The following is a 19,117-nucleotide window of genomic DNA, read 5'->3' as shown; positions in this document are numbered from 1 at the left end:
GTAAATTTTAAAGGTCCGCGGTCATCTTTTCTGAACCAAAGCCTTTTGATTCAAGGACTAAATTTCACACTTCCTGTAGCTTGTAGGTGTCAAAAATCATCTACCTCAGATTATTTTAGTCTACTGAACGATCAAACAAGTTCAAAGTGGAAGTAGGTGTGCCTATTTGAAAAATGCAGATTAGATAAAACTTCAAGCATTTTCTCCTGAAGAGTAAATTTTATAGGTCCGCGGTCATCTTTTCTGAACCAATGGCTTTTGATTTAAGGACTAAATTTCACACTTCCTGTAGCTTGTAGGTGTCAAAAATCATCTGCTTCAGATAATTCTAGTCTACTGAACGATGAAACAAGGTCAAAGTGGAAGTGGGTGTGGCCATTTCAAAATATAGTTTAGATTAAATTTCAAGCACATTCTCTTGGAGACTAAATTCTACATGTCGCACATACTATACTGGTCCAAAGGCATTTGATTAAAGGACTAAATTTCACACTTCCTGTAGCTTTGTAGGTGCCAAAAACCATCCACTTCAGATTATTTTAGTCTACTGAATGATGAAACAAGGTCAAAGTGGAAGTGGGCGTGGCCATTTGAAAAATGCAGATTAGGTTCAATTTCAAGCATTTTTTCCTGAAGAGTAAATTTTATAGGTCATCTTTTCTGAACCAATGGATTTTGATTGAAGGACTAAAATACACACTTCCTGTAGCTTGTAGATGTCAAATAACATCTGCCTCAGATTATTTTAGTCTACTGAACCATGAAACAAGGTCAAAGTGGAAGTGGGGGAAGTGGGCGTGCTCATTTGAAAAATGCAGATTAGGTTAAAATTTAAGCATTCTGTCCTGGAAAGTAAATTTTAAAGGTCCGCGGTCATCTTTTCTGAACCAAAGCCTTTTGATTAAAAGACTAAATTTTACGCTGACCTTAACATGTAGTTCTCAAAAATAATCTGCCTCAAAACGTATTAATCAACTTAATGATCAAACAAGGTCAAAGTGCTATAGTGGGCATGCCTATTTTAAAATGCAGATTAGATTCAATTTTAAGCATATTCTCTTATAGACTAAATTATGTGTTTTAGCATGTTTCAACAATGAATCAAGGTGAAAGTGCAAGTATTTTCATTGCAGTCCGAAATCTACAGGTCCCAGGTCCTCTTTTCTGTATAAGATGCTTTTGATTAAAAGACCAAAATTTAAAAGTGTGGTACAATCTGGCTTCCATCTCTTCCTGAAACCTTCAGTCAATTGGTTTGTATTGCTTTCTGAGACACACTTCAACCAAATCACAATTTTTGTTATTGCACTCATTATTGACATCAAACTTGCTTTTTAATGGCATCAAAAACGTTCCCCAAGAATTCCAGCTGGGTTATTTTCAGACAAAAGTCAATCACATTCCAGTCAGCATAGTCATCTGACACTTCTCTCATTTTCACGCATAAGCATGATATGCTTTGGACTGGGCTAAATCTTTGCCAATGAAAGATTTTCACGCTGGCTTATATTTCTCTGATTATTACAATCATCTATTATGAGCAGGTTTCCTGTTAAGGTCCATTGCAAGAGAAATATTACAATAGTTTCATTTAGGAACATGTCTTTTTCACAGCATGCAGTTTGATTAAGTTGAGGACCAGGAAAGCCAAGCAAAATATGAAACGCTTCACGAATTTGCGTGTCATCCTTGCGCAGGGGCCATGCTAATCTTCTCTGTATCGTTCCAATTTTAGTATATGTGCTGCCATAGCAAGCACATAGTTGGTGCCTGATGAAAGATTATATAGGTGAGGAAGTGGTATGAGCATTCCTCATGTCGGTGGCACAGCAATGGCTATGCCCTGGCCCTATATTTTGCCAGAACATGAGTATAAAGAAGCTAAAGTATTGGGAAATATTTCTTTCACACTTCCCTTTGCATGTAGATGTCAAAAATCTGCCTCATAATATTTTTGTCAACTTAACGATCAAACGAGGTGAAAGTGCAAGTGGGCGTGCCTATTTAAAAATGCAGATTAGATTAAATTTCAAGCATTTTCTTGGAGACTAAGTTATAATTATCGCAGGTACTCTTTTCGAAACTAAAGGCTGTTGATTAAAAGACTAAATTTCACACTTCCTGTAGCTTGTAGGTGTCAAAAATGATCTGCCTCAGATTACTTTAGTCTACTTAATGATAAAATGTCAAAGTGGAAGTGGGCGTAGCCATTTAAAAAAATATTATAGATTAAATTTCAAGCATATTCTCTTGGAGACTGAATTATACGTGTCCCACATACTCTTTACTGAACCAAAGGCTTTTGATTGAAGGACTAAAATACACACTTCCTGTAGCTTTGTAGGTGTCCAAAATCATCTGCCTCAGATTATTTTAGTCTACTGAACGATGAAACAAGGTCAACGTGGAAGTGGGCGTGCCTATTTGGAAAATGCAGAACTGATTAAATTTCAAGCATTTTCTCCCGACGAGTAAATTTTATAGGTCCGCAGTTCTCTTTTCTGAACCAATGGCTTTTCATTCAAGGACTAAATTTCACACTTGCTGTAGCTTGTAGGTGTCAAAAATCATCTGCCTCAGATAATTTTAGTCTACTGAACGATGAAACAAGGTCAAAGTGGAAGTGGGCGTGGCCATTTGAAAAATGCAGATTAGGTTCAATTTCAAGCATTTTTTCCTGAAGAGTAAATTTTATAGGTCATCTTTTCTGAACCAATGGATTTTGATTGAAGGACTAAAATACTTCCTGTAGCTTGTAGATGTCAAATAACATCTGCCTCAGATTATTTTAGTCTACTGAACCATGAAACAAGGTCAAAGTGGAAGTGGGGGAAGTGGGCGTGCTCATTTGAAAAATGCAGATTAGGTTAAAATTTAAGCATTCTGTCCTGGAAAGTAAATTTTAAAGGTCCGCGGTCATCTTTTCTGAACCAAAGCCTTTTGATTAAAAGACTAAATTTTACGCTGACCTTAACATGTAGTTCTCAAAAATAATCTGCCTCAAAACGTATTAATCAACTTAATGATCAAACAAGGTCAAAGTGCTAGTGGGCATGCCTATTTTAAAATGCAGATTAGATTAAATTTTAAGCATATTCTCTTATAGACTAAATTATGTGTTTTAGCATGTTTCAACAATGAATCAAGGTGAAAGTGCAAGTATTTTCATTGCAGTCCGAATTCTACAGGTCCCAGGTCCTCTTTTCTGTATAAGATGCTTTTGATTAAAAGACCAAAATTTAAAAGTGTGGTAAAATCTGGCTTCGATCTCTTCCTGAAACCTTCAGTCAATTGGTTTGTATTGCTTTCTGAGACACACTTCTACCAAATCACAATTTTTGTTATTGCACTCATTATTGACATCAAACTTGCTTTTTAATGGCATCAAAAACGTTCCCCAAGAATTCCAGCTGGGTTATTTTCAGACAAAAGTCAATCACATTCCAGTCAGCATAGTCATCTGACACTTCTCTCATTTTCACGCATAAGCATGATATGCTTTGGACTGGGCTAAATCTTTGCCAATGAAAGATTTTCTCGCTGGTTTATATTTCTCTGATTATTACAATCACCTATTATGAGCAGGTTTCCTGTTAAGGTCCATTGCAAGAGAAATATTACAATAGTTTCATTTAGGAACATGTCTTTTTCACAGCATGCAGTTTGATTAAGTTGAGGACCAGGAAAGCCAAGCAAAATATGGAACGCTTCACGAATTTGCGTGTCATCCTTGCGCTTCACGGCAGACGATCTTCTGCTTTAAGTGAAACAATTGTTCCAGCTTTCATTGGCCGGCGACGCTGAACTGTTTCAAAACGACCCCGCGCGATTGGCCGGCGACGTTGAACTGTTCCAAATCGACCCCGCGCGATTGGCCGGTGCGGCTATATCCCGCCCACCCTGGGAAAGAATTGTTTCAGCCCGCCTCCTCCGCTGAAAGAACTGTTTCGCCGAAATGACCCCGCGCGATTGGCCGAGCCGCGAGCCTTGGTTCCGCCCGCCGGCCGGCGCGCTTATATGAATGAAGACCACGGCTGCGGGGACATTATCGTCGCATCTGTCACTCCTTTTGCTTCGTCTCCGACGTCCTACACAGCTCTAACAGGTAAGCCCGAGAAGCTGCTTATTCTTTTTTTTCGGTCCTTTAACCGATTGATTTCGTGTCTTGCAGATCGTTAGTTTGATGATGTCGATCAGATATGTCATATTGCATACGAATGCCGATGCTCAGAATGTAATTTAAAAAATATTTTGTACAGAAAAGTTATGTAGTCTTTGTCATTAGTAATACTTCTTGCCAGTAATTTAACATAAACATAGCCCTGTTTACTTAAAAAGATGCAAAATTCTCCATGAAACATTATATTAATATATCAATAAATATGACAGCCCTGTTTACTTAAAAAGATGCAAAATTCTCCAGGAAACATTATATTAATATATCAATAAATTTCACAGCCCTGTTTACTTAACAAGATGCAAAATTCTCCAGGAAACATTAAATCAATACATCAATAAATTTCACAGCCCTGTTTACTTAAAAAGATGCAAAATTCTCCAGGAAACATTATATTAATACATCAATAAATTTCACAGCCCTGTTTACTTAAAAATATGCAAAATTCTCCATGAAACATTATATTACAGTTTTTCTCCATTGGTTTGGCTCATTTCTTGAAACCGAGATGACATTCTCAAAATAACATGGACAAATCTCCAAACCACCTTGCAATTGTTCACAACAGAATGTCATTTCTCATTGGTTTTATCAAATTGCAAATGCTTTAGTACATGTCTCAAGTGACTCTGTGCTTTTTTTCAAATGATTATGTACAAGTAGCTACAGTTAGCACAATGAGCCCACATTTAGCACATTTTCCAAATAAATAGATCTTGCTGATCTAAACTGATTAGTTGATTTTTCAGTGAAATGGTTACTCTCTCCAAAACATATCAGCATGGTTTCATTGTGTAAGTCATCATATGCACAATTGTCTGTTCAACTGTCAAGGATATAATACCATGAAAGAATTTCTTGGAACATTTGATAAATTTATGACAGTAATTGACAATCAATCAGGTGAAATTAGAACTAACGAAGGGGATCCACATCACAGGGGATCAATGTAGGGGATGGCTGAGACATTCACGCCGTTTCTTCCCTCGCTGCATCGCAAGAGAAAATATCCGTTGCGATGTGGATGAGAATTTATGGCCTAACAGAGAGCAGCGCGTCGATGGCCAGGAGGATGAGGATGGTGGCCAGGAAAGAGAGGGTGACAATGGCGACCACTGAAAATATTACTGTACTATAGTTCTGAAACTTTATTTAAGTATGGTAGGCTACAGTTTTTTTTGTTTTTTGTTTGTGTTTATAACTGTTCACATTTACAGAATCCTGTATACGTTTTCTTTTCACAGTATGTTCTCTAATGTTAACATTTCTTTGTACGAATAAAAATGTTTACAGTTTCCTTGAGTATGAGTGGTTTATTGGAGGCTGCTTTTACTGTAAAAACTTTTAGTTTTATTCATAGTTGTATTCTGTTGCTAGACCTGTGCCTCAGTGACAAAACGTCTAAGCATTTTGACTTGCAGTGCTTAAACAATGCCAAAGGTATAATGCATTTTGGGGGCATTGACTATTTATATGAGAAGGATATTTAGTTTTGACACATGGATAAACTGTTTTGGGAGAGATATGAGCTTTTGCAGGGGATCCATGGTGTTGTGCTAAACCATCCAGGTTATTTTGACAAAAGCACTAAATGAATGCACATGTGCCAAGGCAATTGAGAAGGATCTGTGCTATTTTGACTGTACTGACCTTTTATATGGGAAAGGAATCTGCTTTTGAAGCATGGATGAAGAGTTTGGGGAAAGATATTTGATTTTGCTAGTGAGCTATAATGTTGAGCAGAACTGTAAGACTGTTTGGCCAAATGACCTTATGGTTTTGAGAATGTCATCTCGGTTTCAAGAAATGAGCCAAACCAATGGAGAAAAACTGTAATATATCAATAAATATCACAGCCCTGTTTACTTAAAAAGATACAAAATTCTCCAGGAAACATTAAATCAATACATCAATAAATTTCACAGCCCTGTTTACTTAAAAAGATGCAAAATTCTCCAGGAAACATTAAATCAATATATATATTTTTATTTCATTATGTCTTGCATTATGTCCAAGAGATGTTTACATTTATTGAGCTGTTCAGTATTTTTTGCTGAGAATGCAAGTATAACATGGACACAGCTCTGTTTACTTAAAGATCAAAAAATTCTCCAGGAAGAGAATATATCAATATATATTTTCATTTCAGTATGTCTTGGTTTATGTTTGCATTTATTGAGCTGTTCAATATTTCTTTCCTATCAGAATGGACAGTTTTCCGCTTTGAGCCCAGTGGGGAGCTCACTCTGCGCCCCTCACCTGAGGCACTGGCCACCCAGAGAGCCCGTGTGGGCAAGCGAGTGTGCTATCCAGTTTGGCCAGTACCGGGGGAAAACCTTCAAGTGGCTTCTGTCCAATGACGTTGGCTATGCTGCCATGGTCCTGGCTGGGCATCAGGCGGAAGGGATATCCTTTGAGGAGTGGAAGGCACAGCACGAGGAGCCGCGTTAAATTATAGTGTTTTGTTGTTATTTGTTGTTATGTGTATTATTTATTTCAATTGCTTTGTGTAATTTTTGTAAATAAATTCTTTTTTTTTTTTCCCCTGAAGTGTGTACGAGACTTTTTCCCCAATATATTAATAAATATTATTATATATTACTATTATAAATTTTATATTTATAATAAAATAATTATATATATTATACTTGTATGTTTTGCTGAAGTAAGGCACATATAAGCCAAGTAGGGGTATTTTCAGACTTATTTCAGAGGTGAGGCGGGCCACTACCCCGTGCTCCGGAGCGCTGTCTCTTAGCCCTAGCCGGGTGTCTTAAAGGGGCAACGGCGCTGAGGTAGGCCGGTGGGGCCCACACCCCCGGGCCCCGACGGGTCGGCTCGGGAGAGCCGTAGGCGAGCCCTCTGTGGTGAATTTCAGGGGCCCCTGAGGTGGGAGGGGTGGGGCCCGTGCCCCTGCCACACTCAGGGGCCCCGGCGGGGCCCACAGAGAAGACCAGGGGCCACCTTTTGCGCAGGGGCCATGCTAATCTTCTCTGTATCGTTCCAATTTTAGTATATGTGCTGCCATAGCAAGCACATAGTTGGTGCCTGATGAAAGATTATATAGGTGAGGAAGTGGTATGAGCATTCCTCATGTCGGTGGCACAGCAATGGCTATGCCCTGGCCCTATATTTTGCCAGAACATGGGTATAAAGAAGCTAAAGTATTGGGAAATGTTTCTTTCACACTTCCCTTTGCATGTAGATGTCAAAAATCTGCCTCATAATATTTTTGTCAACTTAACGATCAAACGAGGTGAAAGTGCAAGTGGGCGTGCCTATTTAAAAATGCAGATTAGATTAAATTTCAAGCATTTTCTTGGAGACTAAGTTATAATTATCGCAGGTACTCTTTTCGAAACTAAAGGCTGTTGATTAAAAGACTAAATTTCACACTTCCTGTAGCTTGTAGGTGTCAAAAATGATCTGCCTCAGATTACTTTAGTCTACTTAACGATAAAATGTCAAAGTGGAAGTGGGCGTAGCCATTTTAAAAAATAGTATAGATTAAATTTCAAGCATATTCTCTTGGAGACTGAATTATACGTGTCCCACATACTCTTTACTGAACCAAAGGCTTTTGATTGAAGGACTAAAATACACACTTCCTGTAGCTTTGTAGGTGTCCAAAATCATCTGCCTCAGATTATTTTAGTCTACTGAACGATGAAACAAGGTCAACGTGGAAGTGGGCGTGCCTATTTGAAAAATGCAGAACTGCCCACCCGGGGAAAGAATTGTTTCAGCCCGCCTCCCCCGCTGAAAGAACTGTTTCGCCGAAATGACCCCGCGCGATTGGCCGAGCCGCAAGACTAGCTCCGCCCGCCCGCGCGCTTATATAAATGAAGACCACGGTTGCGGGGACATTATCGTCGCATCTGTCACTCCTTTTGCTTCGTCTCCGGCGTCCTACACAGCTCTAACAAGTAAGCCTGAGAAGCTGCTTATTCTTTTTTTTCGGTCCTTTAACCGATTGATTTCTTGTTTTGCAGATCGTTAGTTTGATGATGTCGATCCGATATGTCATATTGCATAAGAATGCCGATGCTCACAATGTAATTTTAAAAATATTTTGTATAGAAAAGTTATGTAGTCTTTGTCATTAATAATACTTCTTGCCAGTAATTTAACATAAACATAGCCCTGTTTACTTAACCTTATGCAGTGAACCAGGGGCCCCTTGCATGGGGGGGCATTTCTTCCCTCTTTGCAATAATTACCTTATAACTTCAGATATAAAAGTCACAGACACATGCCTGATACCTAAAAGCAAAGTTGACCACTTTACAATTGATTGTAGGAAGTTCAATAACGAAATGAATAACCTGTGTATAATTTATGGACATGCGAATATAACAAAAACAATATAACGTCTTTGTGTCTTAGATTTTTGTAAATATTTAAAAACTACCTAATGGAATAGGTCCAATTTTAAAAATCTGGTTCCCAAACTTGTTTTCTACATGTGTGCCCAATTTCATATCATTTGATGCAGCCCAACAGGTTTTACGGAGGAAAGAGCAAATGGTGCAACTGGGAGCCTTTCCTATCCAAAACCTAACCTAAACTAATCTGAAACTTATCCAAAATGGCAATAGTGTAACTAGCAGTGTTTTTTGCGGTAGCAACTTTCTTTCTAAATGCATTACCACTTATAGGTCATAAGTAACAATTTGTCACACATCATCACCACACATTTGTAGGAAAATCTATATTTTATTCACATGACTTGTGCCAAACATCCAAAACCTATCCAAACTGGCCACAGTGTAACTAGCAGTGTTTTTTGGGGTAGCAACTTTCTTTCTAAATGCATTACCACTTATGGGTCATAAGTAACATTTTGTCACACAAAATCACCACACATTTGTAGGAAAATCTATATTTTATTCACACGACTTGTGCCAAACCTATCCAAAATGGCCGCAGTGTAACTAGCAGTGTTTTAGGATAGCGTCTTTCTTTCTAAATGCATTACCACTTAAGGGTCATAAGAAACATTTTGTTTCTAACCATAACCCTGCATAACTGTGCCCAAACAAAGCCCGACAAGTGCCCCGCATAACTGTGCCCAAACAAAGCCCGACAAGTGCCCCGCATAATTGTGCCCAAACAAAGCCCGACAAGTGCCCCGCATAACTTTGCCCAAACAAAGCCGACAAGTGCCCTGCATAACTTTTCCCAAACAAAGCCGACAAGTACCGTACATAATGTTGCCCAAACAAAGCCGACAAGTACTGTACATAACTTTGCTCAAACAAGGCCGACAAGTGCCCCGCATAACTTTGCCCAAACAAAGCCCCGCGTAACTTTGCCAAAGTGAAAGCCAAAAGCGCTGCATTACTTTGCACACTTCAAAGCTTGACAAAGGCGATGCGGAACTTTTCCCAATGTACCACAATACAAGTGTTACCAAAGCAAATGTTAATTGTAATTTGCTGAATCACGTAATTATAAAAATCTATAGAATAAAAGAGTAAAATGTAAACTGTAAATAAATGTACTTATGTCGAGCGTTGCACCCTCTCCGCGCAAAAAAGCGTCCTCCATCGAATCAATGGATAAAAGCGACACTTTCTTCCCCCGAACCACTCTTCAAAATCATCTTCTGTGCTTTCTCAACAGTGAAAGTCATCCAAGCCATTTTTCTTCAGTCAAAAAAGTTGTTGTCCGAAAATAACTGGGTAAACTCACGGAGACTACGTGCGCAATGCGTACTCGAGACACTCCCACAAATACTGCACCTGCAGAGAATAATTTGCGCATTCATGTCCCCAGCGCGAAAAACAATGCCCTATCAGCACATCCCATACCATTTTGCAAACCTTAGACACACCTCTATTGGATGAAGCAAATGACAATGTAATTTGATGTTCATGTAAAAAGTTTATTATGGTGAAACATAACCATGGGCAAAGGTTCAGTGCGTAAAAAATAATGTGCTAGCAGGGAAGCAGAGCATATATCTGAAAAAATACTTGACAATGAAGGATTACAGTGATTGATTTATGTACATAAGAGATCAAGCTTTCAAACGAGGGTAACTTTGTCATTTTATTCACTGGTTTTCTTCTAAAACTACGAAGATAAAAAACATTGCACGAATGTACAGAATGCCGACTGACATTTTTCCGCGATGAGTGAGCAAGCTATTTGAGAGCATTACAGTCATATTTATGGAAAAATGCGTGTTTTGTCTTAATACTGTGACGGTTTATGAATTATTGGCCATGAAAGAAATAGTTTGAAGTGCTTAGTTTTCATTTTATTAACACTTATATTTTACTTCCTGACAGTAGACCAGTTAAAAGATGGCTACCATGGTCATTTTATTTTTACTTGTTACAAAAAACCATGGCACAAAAATTGAGCAACTTTCTACAGATATTATCTGAAAGGTTTTTTGTAGTGTAACAAGCCGTTTTTGGTTGATTTGATACATTTGTTTCTTTTATTGAACGTCATTTTTTTCTGTTATTGAAAATTCTGACGTATGCGTCCGAACCACTAGGCGGCGACAATGAAAGAGTTAAAAAGATGCAAAAATTCTCCAGGAAACATTAAATCAATACATCAATAAATTTGCCAAATTCTCCAGGAAACATTATATTAATATATCAATAAATTTCACAGCCCTGTTTACTTCAAAAGATGCAAAATTATCCAGGGAATATTAAATCAATATATCAATAAATTTCACAGCCCTGTTTACTTAAAAAGATGCAAAATTATCCAGGGAACATTAAATCAATACATCAATAAATTTCACAGCCCTGTTTACTTAAAAAGATGCAAAATTATCCAGGGAACATTAAATCAATACATCAATAAATTTGCAAAATTCTTCAGGAAACATTATATTAATATATCAATAAATTTCACAGCCCTGTTTACTTAAAAAGATGAAAAATTCTCCAGGGAACATTAAATCAATATATATATTTTCATTTCATTATGTCTTGCATTATGTCCAAGAGATGTTTACATTTATTGAGCCGTTCAGTATTTTTTGCTGAGAATGCAAGTATAACATGGACACAGCTCTGTTTACTTAAAGATCTAAAAATTCTCCACGGAGATAATATATCAATATATATTTTCATTTCAGTATGTCTTGGTTATGTTTGCATTTATTGAGCTGTTCAATATTTCTTTCCTATCAGAATGGATTCTGCACCAGTTTTCCGCTTTGAGCCCAGTGCGGAGCTCACTCTGTGCCCCTCACCCAAGGCACTGGCCACCCAGAGAGCCCGTGTGGGCCAGACTGGAGACGCCCGGGACCACCGGCTGGTAGCAAGCGAGTGTGCTATCCAGTTTGGCCAGTACCGGGGGAAAACCTTCAAGTGGCTTCTGTCCAATGACGCTGGCTATGCTGCCATGGTCCTGGCTGGGCATCAGGCGGAGAAGGAGTCCGGCAACCTGAGCGACACTACAGCAGCGAGCAGTGTTATGAGAAATAAGGATGTGTTCTTCAGGTAAGCCATTAAACCACAAGGCACAAAATCACTACATCCCAACAACATTGATAGAAAAGTCCAGTGTTAACCAATCCCTCATTCCATTTCTGCACATAGGTATGCCAGCTCCTTCCCCAAGATGAGTGAGGCCATCAGGCAGCGGCGGCGGGTGGAGGCTCCATCACACAAGTCACTTGTGGGATTTGGTGCACACCGGCATTGCACCTACAAGGAGCTGTATGAGTGCAAGGGCAGGGAGAGGAGGAGGTAAAGTCTCTGTTTTTGCTTTACATATTGTAGTTTTTGCAAAGTTATTTAAAGTTCATGCATAGGACGTGAGCACTCACTCTTAGTAGTAGCCTGCTAAATGTGCTTGTAATAGTAATGATTGTAATTTTTGTAATAATGACTGATGATTTATGTCCCCCCCGCCCCCCGGTACCCTGCCCGTCATCCAGCTATGTCCAGTGGGTTAGGGAGCAGCCCAGCAAGCCAGGGACCAAAATGGATGCACTGAAGAAGTACATCCAGATGAGGGATGCACAGCGGGCACCGCCCAGCTCTGTGCCCTTCGAGGTCCCCCTTGCCGTTCCGGGCTCCTCTAAGGCGATGACCAGCACAGCTCCTGGTAAGCTTTAAATACAGTTTATGCAGAACTAACAACTGCAGTGTTCTTTTGTTCAGACTTATATACTAAGATATTTTCCATTCGTGTTTGTCAGAGCCCTCAGATGCAGACCTCCTGGCCTGTGCAGTGGAGCTTGAGACGTCAGGTGAGTCTAAATGTAGCGTCTCCTCCGAAAAATGGTCCAGCCTTAACTGATGGTTTTACCTTTTTATTGCGAACCTTGTGTAACAGAGTTAGAATTGCACTTTGTTAAAATTATAATATTTTCAGATTGTATTGTGATTTTTATTTAAAGGTTTTATTTAATATTTGTGAATTTTATCATTTTGAAAACACATTTTGCAGTCATTTTTATTCATTGTCTGTGGCAATTACAAACCTGCACATCGCCCCTTTTTGTACCTCCTGTGTTTCCGTAGTTCGCCTTTTTCCCCGCTTCCCCTCACAATGCTGCCGGGTATTGATGAGGGTAAGTTGTGCGGAGAGTTGCTCCTGAGAGTATTTAATCGTCTCTTTTTGTACTGAAAATAGTTGTCATTTGTGAAAGCTATATTACTATATTACGGTATTTTTGTCTGGGTTTTATTGCGAAATTAAGTTTGTGACAAATTTTACGGAGTTTAACATAAGTGCTAAATGCACGTGGGCAATCCGCCATTTTGTGTTCGTCATTTTTATTTCGCAGTGAGAATACTGTTATTTTTGTATGTATAGGGGTCAGATGTGCATTGCAGTCCGAAGACAATATATATGTTTAATTGTCTTCTACAGGTACGTTTATTGTCTATCATTCTCTTTACAGTTTAATTACCTAAACATATTTAGCTCTGGTGCATTTCATTCTTTTTTTTTCCACATAAATCTTTGTATGTAGTTTTTTGAATTTGGTTCAAGGTTATAAATCAAAAATGTGTTAATTCTGTTGTAACTGGGAAGAAAAGAAAAACGTTTTCCTGTCGATTTTAATGTATCCTTATGTATGGAAAAGTGGATAAATTGTAAAATTTACGAAATGCTTTGACATACATGTTTGAGAAAATAATTAATCTGACCATACAATGCTGCCGGGTATTGATGAGGGGGTCAGATGTGCATTGCAGTCCGAAGACAATATATATGTTTAATTGTCTTCTACAGGATTCAATAAAATAATGGAAAGCAGCTTTTGGTGTTGTTCTGGTGTCTAAGAGTGAAAAGCAGATCCGTCACACTTGCATTAATTAAACAATACACTAATGTACCAACGTAAGGGCTTGTGCCGCTTCGGAGGGCGCAAATCAGTATGTCCTCCCCCTATTTCCCTTTACGTGAGTGCTTACCAGGGCTAAGCACGTGATTTCAAAATAAAAGTCCCACAAAACAAAGTAAAACCTAGGCAATATAAATTCACAAAATTATATAAAAATAATACCTTAGGCATATTAAATAATACAATATTCCCTTGTCCAACAAAAAATAGAAATTGGGCCATTTACACTAAATATATTTTTGAATAAATAAAATGATGCGTTGTACATACAAAATTTGCTAAATTATACAAACATATGAACTGTATATTTACTGTTGTTGTTGTTGTTATTATTCATCTTTGTTAGCCGTAAATGCTGAAGTGGGATAAGGTAAGCAGCTAAGCTGAATGTTAGCCTCACTGTCCTTGGTGCTGGTGGTCTACGCTGCACTGGCCTGCATGTCCTGTCTGCTTGTCTGCCATAGTAGGATAATTACATAGAGAACTTAATACTTAACCACAACTTTTCTTTACATGCCTATGACTATGTGCTTAAACTTGCCTTTCATTAATTAATTAATTAATTCATTCATTCATTGTCTTGCTCATCCTGTCATTTATTCTCTATTAATTTTTTAATCATTTAGTAGAAATCAAATAACAGTATGGCTTCTGCTAGTTGCTTTGTAACACTGCTCACAGTAAACTAAAAAAAATGCTGTATGTCATGTTTCCAACAACACTGGCCATGTAACTGTCAGTCTGTCTGTGCCCCCGCCCCCCACCCCCAAAGCGGTCGCTTCACGCTCCTCTCCCCGGAAAGCCTCCGCAAAGGCAGACGTCTCTCTTGCTGCTTCTGAGGTGATATGTAGCCAAAACTGCATCCTGCTTCATTTATTTTATACTAAGAGTGAGTAGTAGAACGAGTTCCAAATCAGATATTGACATTATTATTGTTGTTTTTTTTGTAGGACGTCCCTCTTCCAGAAGCCTGGAAGCCCCAGCTGCCAAAGGAGCAGCACAAGTGGATCAGCCGCGCCCTGTTCAGGAGGAATAAGGACGGGAGGCCTGTCCTTATTGACTCCTTGCAGTTGTGGTGGCACCCGCCCGCACCACGCCCCGTCTTCAGTCAGCCGCCAGCTTCACCCGCCCCTTTCTTCACCCGCCCCTTCTTCCTGTGGATGCCCTACCGCATTTGGGCGTTTAAGCTCGTGTGCAGGCAGCCCGACTGCTACCGGGTCGGGCAGCGCCTGACGTCCTGCGGCCTGTACAAGACAAGTTAGGAGGGTGCTGGACATAGACGGCTGGTACTTCATGGCCACTGAGTACCTCGAATGCCGTCTGTGTAAGAAGGTGGCAGGCTGGTCACAGGACATCTTGGGGCAGCTGGACCCTGCGCACCGTGCAGAGTTTCCGGCCGTCCTGACGTACAGGTAAGCATTTCTCTATCTGTTATGCATTGGGATGCGAACATCTCTGAGCCCCGGTGTCTGTTTGATCTGACGTGAGGCTGCTTGGCCACTTTGGCAATCTAGCAAAAGGTCAGAGCAGGTCAATCACTCATGTCGCCTCGGAGCCACAGTGTCTGATAAAGTCCCTTTGATCTGACACCTGGCAGCTTGGCCTCTTTGACCTGCTCTGACCTTTTGCTAGATTGTCAATCACTCATGTCACCTCGGAGCCCCAGTGTCTGATAAAGTCCCTTTGATCTGACACCTGGCAGCTTGGCCTCTTTGACCTGCTCTGACCTTTTGCTAGATTGCCAATCACTCATGTCACCTCGGAGCCACGGTGTCTGAGAATCTCTTTGATCTGGCAGCTTGGCCTCTTTGACCTGCTCTGACATTTTGCTGGATTGCTACATGTGAAGTCGTTAGCACCCATTGTTCTTGCCTGGGCCCCACGCACCTTTGAATCACCCCGTACTGTGCTCTTTTACACCACCACAATTACCCTTCCACCCCCTGACAGAGACACACACACGCCTACCTCTTAGTGTAGTTGAAAGGTTGGTCTTTTTGAATGAAATCCTTTAACTTTGTGTGCATGTGTGTGTTTTTGTGCTTACAGGTTGTCCTATGACCTGAAGGTGGTGAGGCTGATGCGACAGCGTTCGCTCGGCAACAGTGTCTCCATGCTGCACAACAAGCTGAAGGAGCAGCACAGTGAGACCTGGATGGCACGCACACTGCGATATCTGGCAGTGTGCAGGAAGTTTCAGGTCCCTGGTGCTGTTGTGCAGCAGGTGGCACCACCACCACCCATGGCGCCCGTCCCCTCAGCCCAGTGGCTCCTCACAGTCCATGCTGAGGATGTCAGGTCTCCAATTGGGGAGATGAAGGCCAGGATCACCTCAATTTTTTGATTTGTCTTGAAGATGGATTCCACAAAGAAGGTAATTTTCACCACCTCTCTCTCTCTCTCTCTCACACACACACACACACACACAGGCTTTCAACAAAAGTGGATTGATGGTAACCTTTTTCTTTTTAGGTGACCAAGAAGCTGGCAGGTGCAGCGGCTGGAACAATGGCCTGGTCAACCAACGTGGGCAATGAGCACGGGCAAGTCCTCATGTCCGTGCTCACTGCTCATGAGGGTGACGGGCTGTTGCCCATGGCAACGGGGCTGATGCGGCGCTACCGTGAAGCCGGTGTCCCTCCGCCCAAGCTCCTGTACGTGGACAGAGACTGCTGCTCGTCGGTGGGGAAGTCCAGAGCGGCCGCCATGTTCTGCGAATGGGAGGAGCTGGTCGTCAGGCTGGACGTGTGGCACCTGATGCGAAGATTTGCGGTGGGCGTCACCACGGACAGCCACCAGCTCTACGGCCTCTTCATGGCGAAGCTGTCGTCGTGCATTTTTGAGTGGGACAGTGCAGACGTGGCTCGCCTGAGGGAGGCTGTTCGGGCGGAACTGGAGGGGAAGCAGGGCATCGTGGGCCTGACCGAAGACCAGATCACCGGCAGGCTGACTGCGAAGATGCTGGCTCGGCACTGTCGGCGCCGTACGCGCGGAGCCCAGGAGACTGAGCGGCTCATCGCTGAACTGCTAGAGGCCTTCAGGGATGTGAAGGACACGATGGGCATCCCCCTGCTGGACAGCCAGAGGATGGACGTCATATGGGACACCCAGAGGCGCCACCTTGGTTGCATCCAAGACCTTCCTGGATTATGGCTTTACACGGAGACGGGGCAGCTGACCAAGGGAGGGATCGTCCTCCACACCTACCGCTGCGCGCGCGGCTCCACGTCGTTGTAGTCGTTCTACCTCCACCTCAACCGCTTCATCCCTGGTGAGTATGTCCTCCTTACACTTTCTGCATGTGCCTTTGCTACTGAATTAGTACACGTGTGTGCGTACTGAGCGACTTAACATGCGCGTTTCCTTTGTTTTACAGGCACCTCCGCCAACGCTGAAAATTTCCAGGCCTACCTGCTGGAAGGGTTGGTGCAGTGGAACGAGGACAGAGTGGTGGCGGCGGACCAGCCGGAGCAGGTGCTGCGCTGTTACAGTGGGCAGCTGCAGCACAGCCTCAACCACCTCAGCCAGGAGCTCCTGGGCCTCAAGCTGGTTGAGGACTATACAAACCAGGGGGGAGTACACAGGTAGGTGTGGTTATGTGGACCATCACCATGTTCTAACCATGGACCATCTCCCCGGTTATGTAATGGTTACGGCTTTGTATGATCTGCCATAATTCTGTAAGCCGGATTTCGCTGCAGGAGAACTCATCGGGGTGGAGTACCTGTACTCCCAGCAGTGCAGATGGCACCCCCGATGTCCTGGAGAGCTTGGAGGATGAAGGCTTTGAAGAGGCAGACCAGGAAGAGGAACATGACCACACCATTTCCTCTCTGCACTTCCCTGATGGCTCCCTCCCTCTGCACTCCTCACCCGCTGCTGTGGCAGAGGTCCTCTCAGCTCATGCAGAGCTGCCCATGGACCAAGGCCCCAGCACTGTGACTCCTGGCACTGGTGATGATGAGGATGATGATGGCGATCATGTAAGGCCAAAACTGGCGACGCACAATCTACATTCACTGATTTTTTAAATTAATTTAATTTTTTTCAATTCACTTAATGGATATTTGCAGTGCTGTTTCACTCCACTCACACTTTGCTCCCTTTGTCATCCTGTCAGGCTTTCAGAGGCCCCGATGGAGCCCCGGGGTACGACCACGTGGTCAGGCTGGCGGGGTACCTGGTGGGGCTGCGCCACGAGCTCTGTCTCTCGGATCGTCACGTTGCCAGGATCGTCTCTCTCTGGAACAACCTGCCAGAGAGAGACAGGCAGCGTGTCTCGTACCCACCGAGGCACAGGGAGCGGCTCCTTCAGGGCAGGTTCAAGGCTAGCCACTAGAAAATGTCAGTGTGCGCAGGCAAGGAAAGCCTGAAGCGGTGAGTGAATTGTCTGTGATATTACAGATTTCCAGGCATGCACTCCTTTGCTGCTGTGTTACACTTGGCCTAACTTCTAAATTTTTTTTGAGCAGCTGCCTGCTGGGCCAAGGCACCGGGCCTGCACAGTGGCCTCATGCGAGCAGGCTCGTGGAGGCCATCTGCTTGGAGCTCTCACTTCACCCAGCTGGCCAGAAGATCGCTAGGGTGAAGCTGAACCGCTGGGCTGCCATCCTGCAGGACTACGGCAGGATCAGATGGCTGGTCCTGAGCAGCCCGGGGCTCATGCAGGCCACGTCGCTGCAGCTTTTCGAGATAAACCAGCGTACGCTGTCTGTTTAGTAAGTGTGTTCAGCCACCATTTGAGATCATTTTTTTTTTTACAGCTTAATGGTAAATGCTGACTAAAGTTATTTACAATAGTCTTCCTGCAAGTGTAGCGGAAGCTAAAACCATAGGTTCCTTTAAATCAGAGCTAGATAAGATTTTAACAACTCTGAGCTATTAGTTAAGTTCTCCACAAACAAGCTTGATGGGCCGAATGGCCTGATTTAACTCTCGTTTGTAAATTTCTTATGTTCTTATTTAAAAAAATGTCTCGTTTCCCGTAGGCATAACGAGTTAGTCAAGCAGCAAGAATGTGCTGTGCTGTCCATGGACATCCCTCTCCCCACCACCAGCCTGACAACAGCCGCCCCTCTACCTGAGCCCAGGCAAAAGGAGCCAGAGTCTGCTGAACCGCCTTCAGACCTGAGCCAGTTCGGCTTTTCGTCCCCTCCTGACCTGTCCGGGCAGGCTGTGCAGAGACGGCAGCAAGCTCCCCCTACTGCAACTCCGCAACCCCAGCCTGCTCCCCTGCCCCCTGCATCAGTCCCGCCTGTCCCCTTCCCTGCCCCGCCGACACCTGCACCAGCCATAGCTGCCCCGCCGACACCTGCACCAGCCATAGCTGCCCCGCCGACACCTGCACCAGCCATAGCTGCCCCGCCGACACCACCGGCTCCCTCGCAGGCAGACTTCCCCGGCAGCCTGCCCGGGTTAAAGACTTGGAGCCGGACCACCGAGTGGAGGCGGAGGAAGGCAGCTGAAGCTTTGGCCGTTTCCCAGGGTCTCCCCATCACACCACTTGTCAGCCATCCGCACTACACGTGCACACAGTGTGGGCAGCCGCGGAGGCAGCAGTATGGACACAGGAGATTTAAAAATAAATTCTTCTGTGAGAAGGCGGA

General features: G+C 42.7%; 2 protein-coding genes, 1 non-coding gene and 1 pseudogene across 6 annotated transcripts; 2 read left to right on the top strand and 2 right to left on the bottom strand.

Moving 5' to 3' along the window:
* Positions 1-1,652: 1,652 nt before the first annotated feature.
* On the bottom strand, positions 1,653-1,759 carry LOC140578291 (U6 spliceosomal RNA). Its single transcript, XR_011982375.1, has one exon. It is a non-coding gene; the product is annotated as a U6 spliceosomal RNA (small nuclear RNA).
* A 5,385-nt stretch (positions 1,760-7,144) lies between these two features.
* LOC140578293 (U6 spliceosomal RNA) lies at positions 7,145-7,214 on the bottom strand (annotated as a pseudogene).
* Positions 7,215-8,007: 793 nt separating this feature from the next.
* On the top strand, positions 8,008-14,071 carry LOC140578136 (uncharacterized). 4 transcript variants are annotated; one of them, XM_072698067.1, is made up of 6 exons: positions 8,008-8,103; positions 11,341-11,652; positions 11,752-11,901; positions 12,093-12,262; positions 12,357-12,407; positions 13,858-14,071. In XM_072698067.1, exons 2-6 carry the CDS (start codon positions 11,342-11,344, stop codon positions 13,878-13,880), a joined length of 705 nt encoding a protein of 234 aa, XP_072554168.1. In that variant the 5' UTR covers positions 8,008-8,103; position 11,341; the 3' UTR covers positions 13,881-14,071. The 4 variants fall into 4 exon arrangements, with proteins under 4 accessions (XP_072554168.1, XP_072554165.1, XP_072554167.1 ...); XM_072698064.1 differs by having other exon boundaries at positions 12,682-14,071; XM_072698066.1 differs by lacking the exon at positions 13,858-14,071 and having other exon boundaries at positions 12,357-12,505.
* Positions 14,072-14,454: 383 nt separating this feature from the next.
* On the top strand, positions 14,455-18,826 carry LOC140578135 (uncharacterized). Its single transcript, XM_072698063.1, has 8 exons — positions 14,455-14,923; positions 15,561-15,885; positions 15,984-16,782; positions 16,888-17,095; positions 17,213-17,494; positions 17,632-17,888; positions 17,984-18,229; positions 18,500-18,826. The coding sequence occupies exons 2-3, from the start codon at positions 15,868-15,870 to the stop codon at positions 16,746-16,748; spliced, it is 783 nt and encodes a 260-aa protein (XP_072554164.1). The 5' UTR covers positions 14,455-14,923; positions 15,561-15,867; the 3' UTR covers positions 16,749-16,782; positions 16,888-17,095; positions 17,213-17,494; positions 17,632-17,888; positions 17,984-18,229; positions 18,500-18,826.
* Positions 18,827-19,117: the final 291 nt, after the last annotated feature.

This window comes from Paramormyrops kingsleyae, chromosome 13 (assembly GCF_048594095.1).
Source record: "Paramormyrops kingsleyae isolate MSU_618 chromosome 13, PKINGS_0.4, whole genome shotgun sequence".
Classification (NCBI taxonomy): Eukaryota; Metazoa; Chordata; class Actinopteri; order Osteoglossiformes; family Mormyridae; genus Paramormyrops; species Paramormyrops kingsleyae.
Note: the sequence above shows the minus strand (reverse complement) of the source record. Positions and strands in the feature narration are given on the sequence as shown.

Coding starts and splice junctions, on each gene's coding strand:
- LOC140578136 (XM_072698064.1), top strand. CDS start 11,342: ATGGATTCTGCACCAGTTTTCCGCTTTGAGCCCAGTGCGGAGCTCACT. Junction 11,653..11,751: donor AATAAGGATGTGTTCTTCAG/GTAAGCCATTAA, acceptor TTCTGCACATAG/GTATGCCAGCTCCTTCCCCA. Junction 11,902..12,092: donor AAGGGCAGGGAGAGGAGGAG/GTAAAGTCTCTG, acceptor CCCGTCATCCAG/CTATGTCCAGTGGGTTAGGG.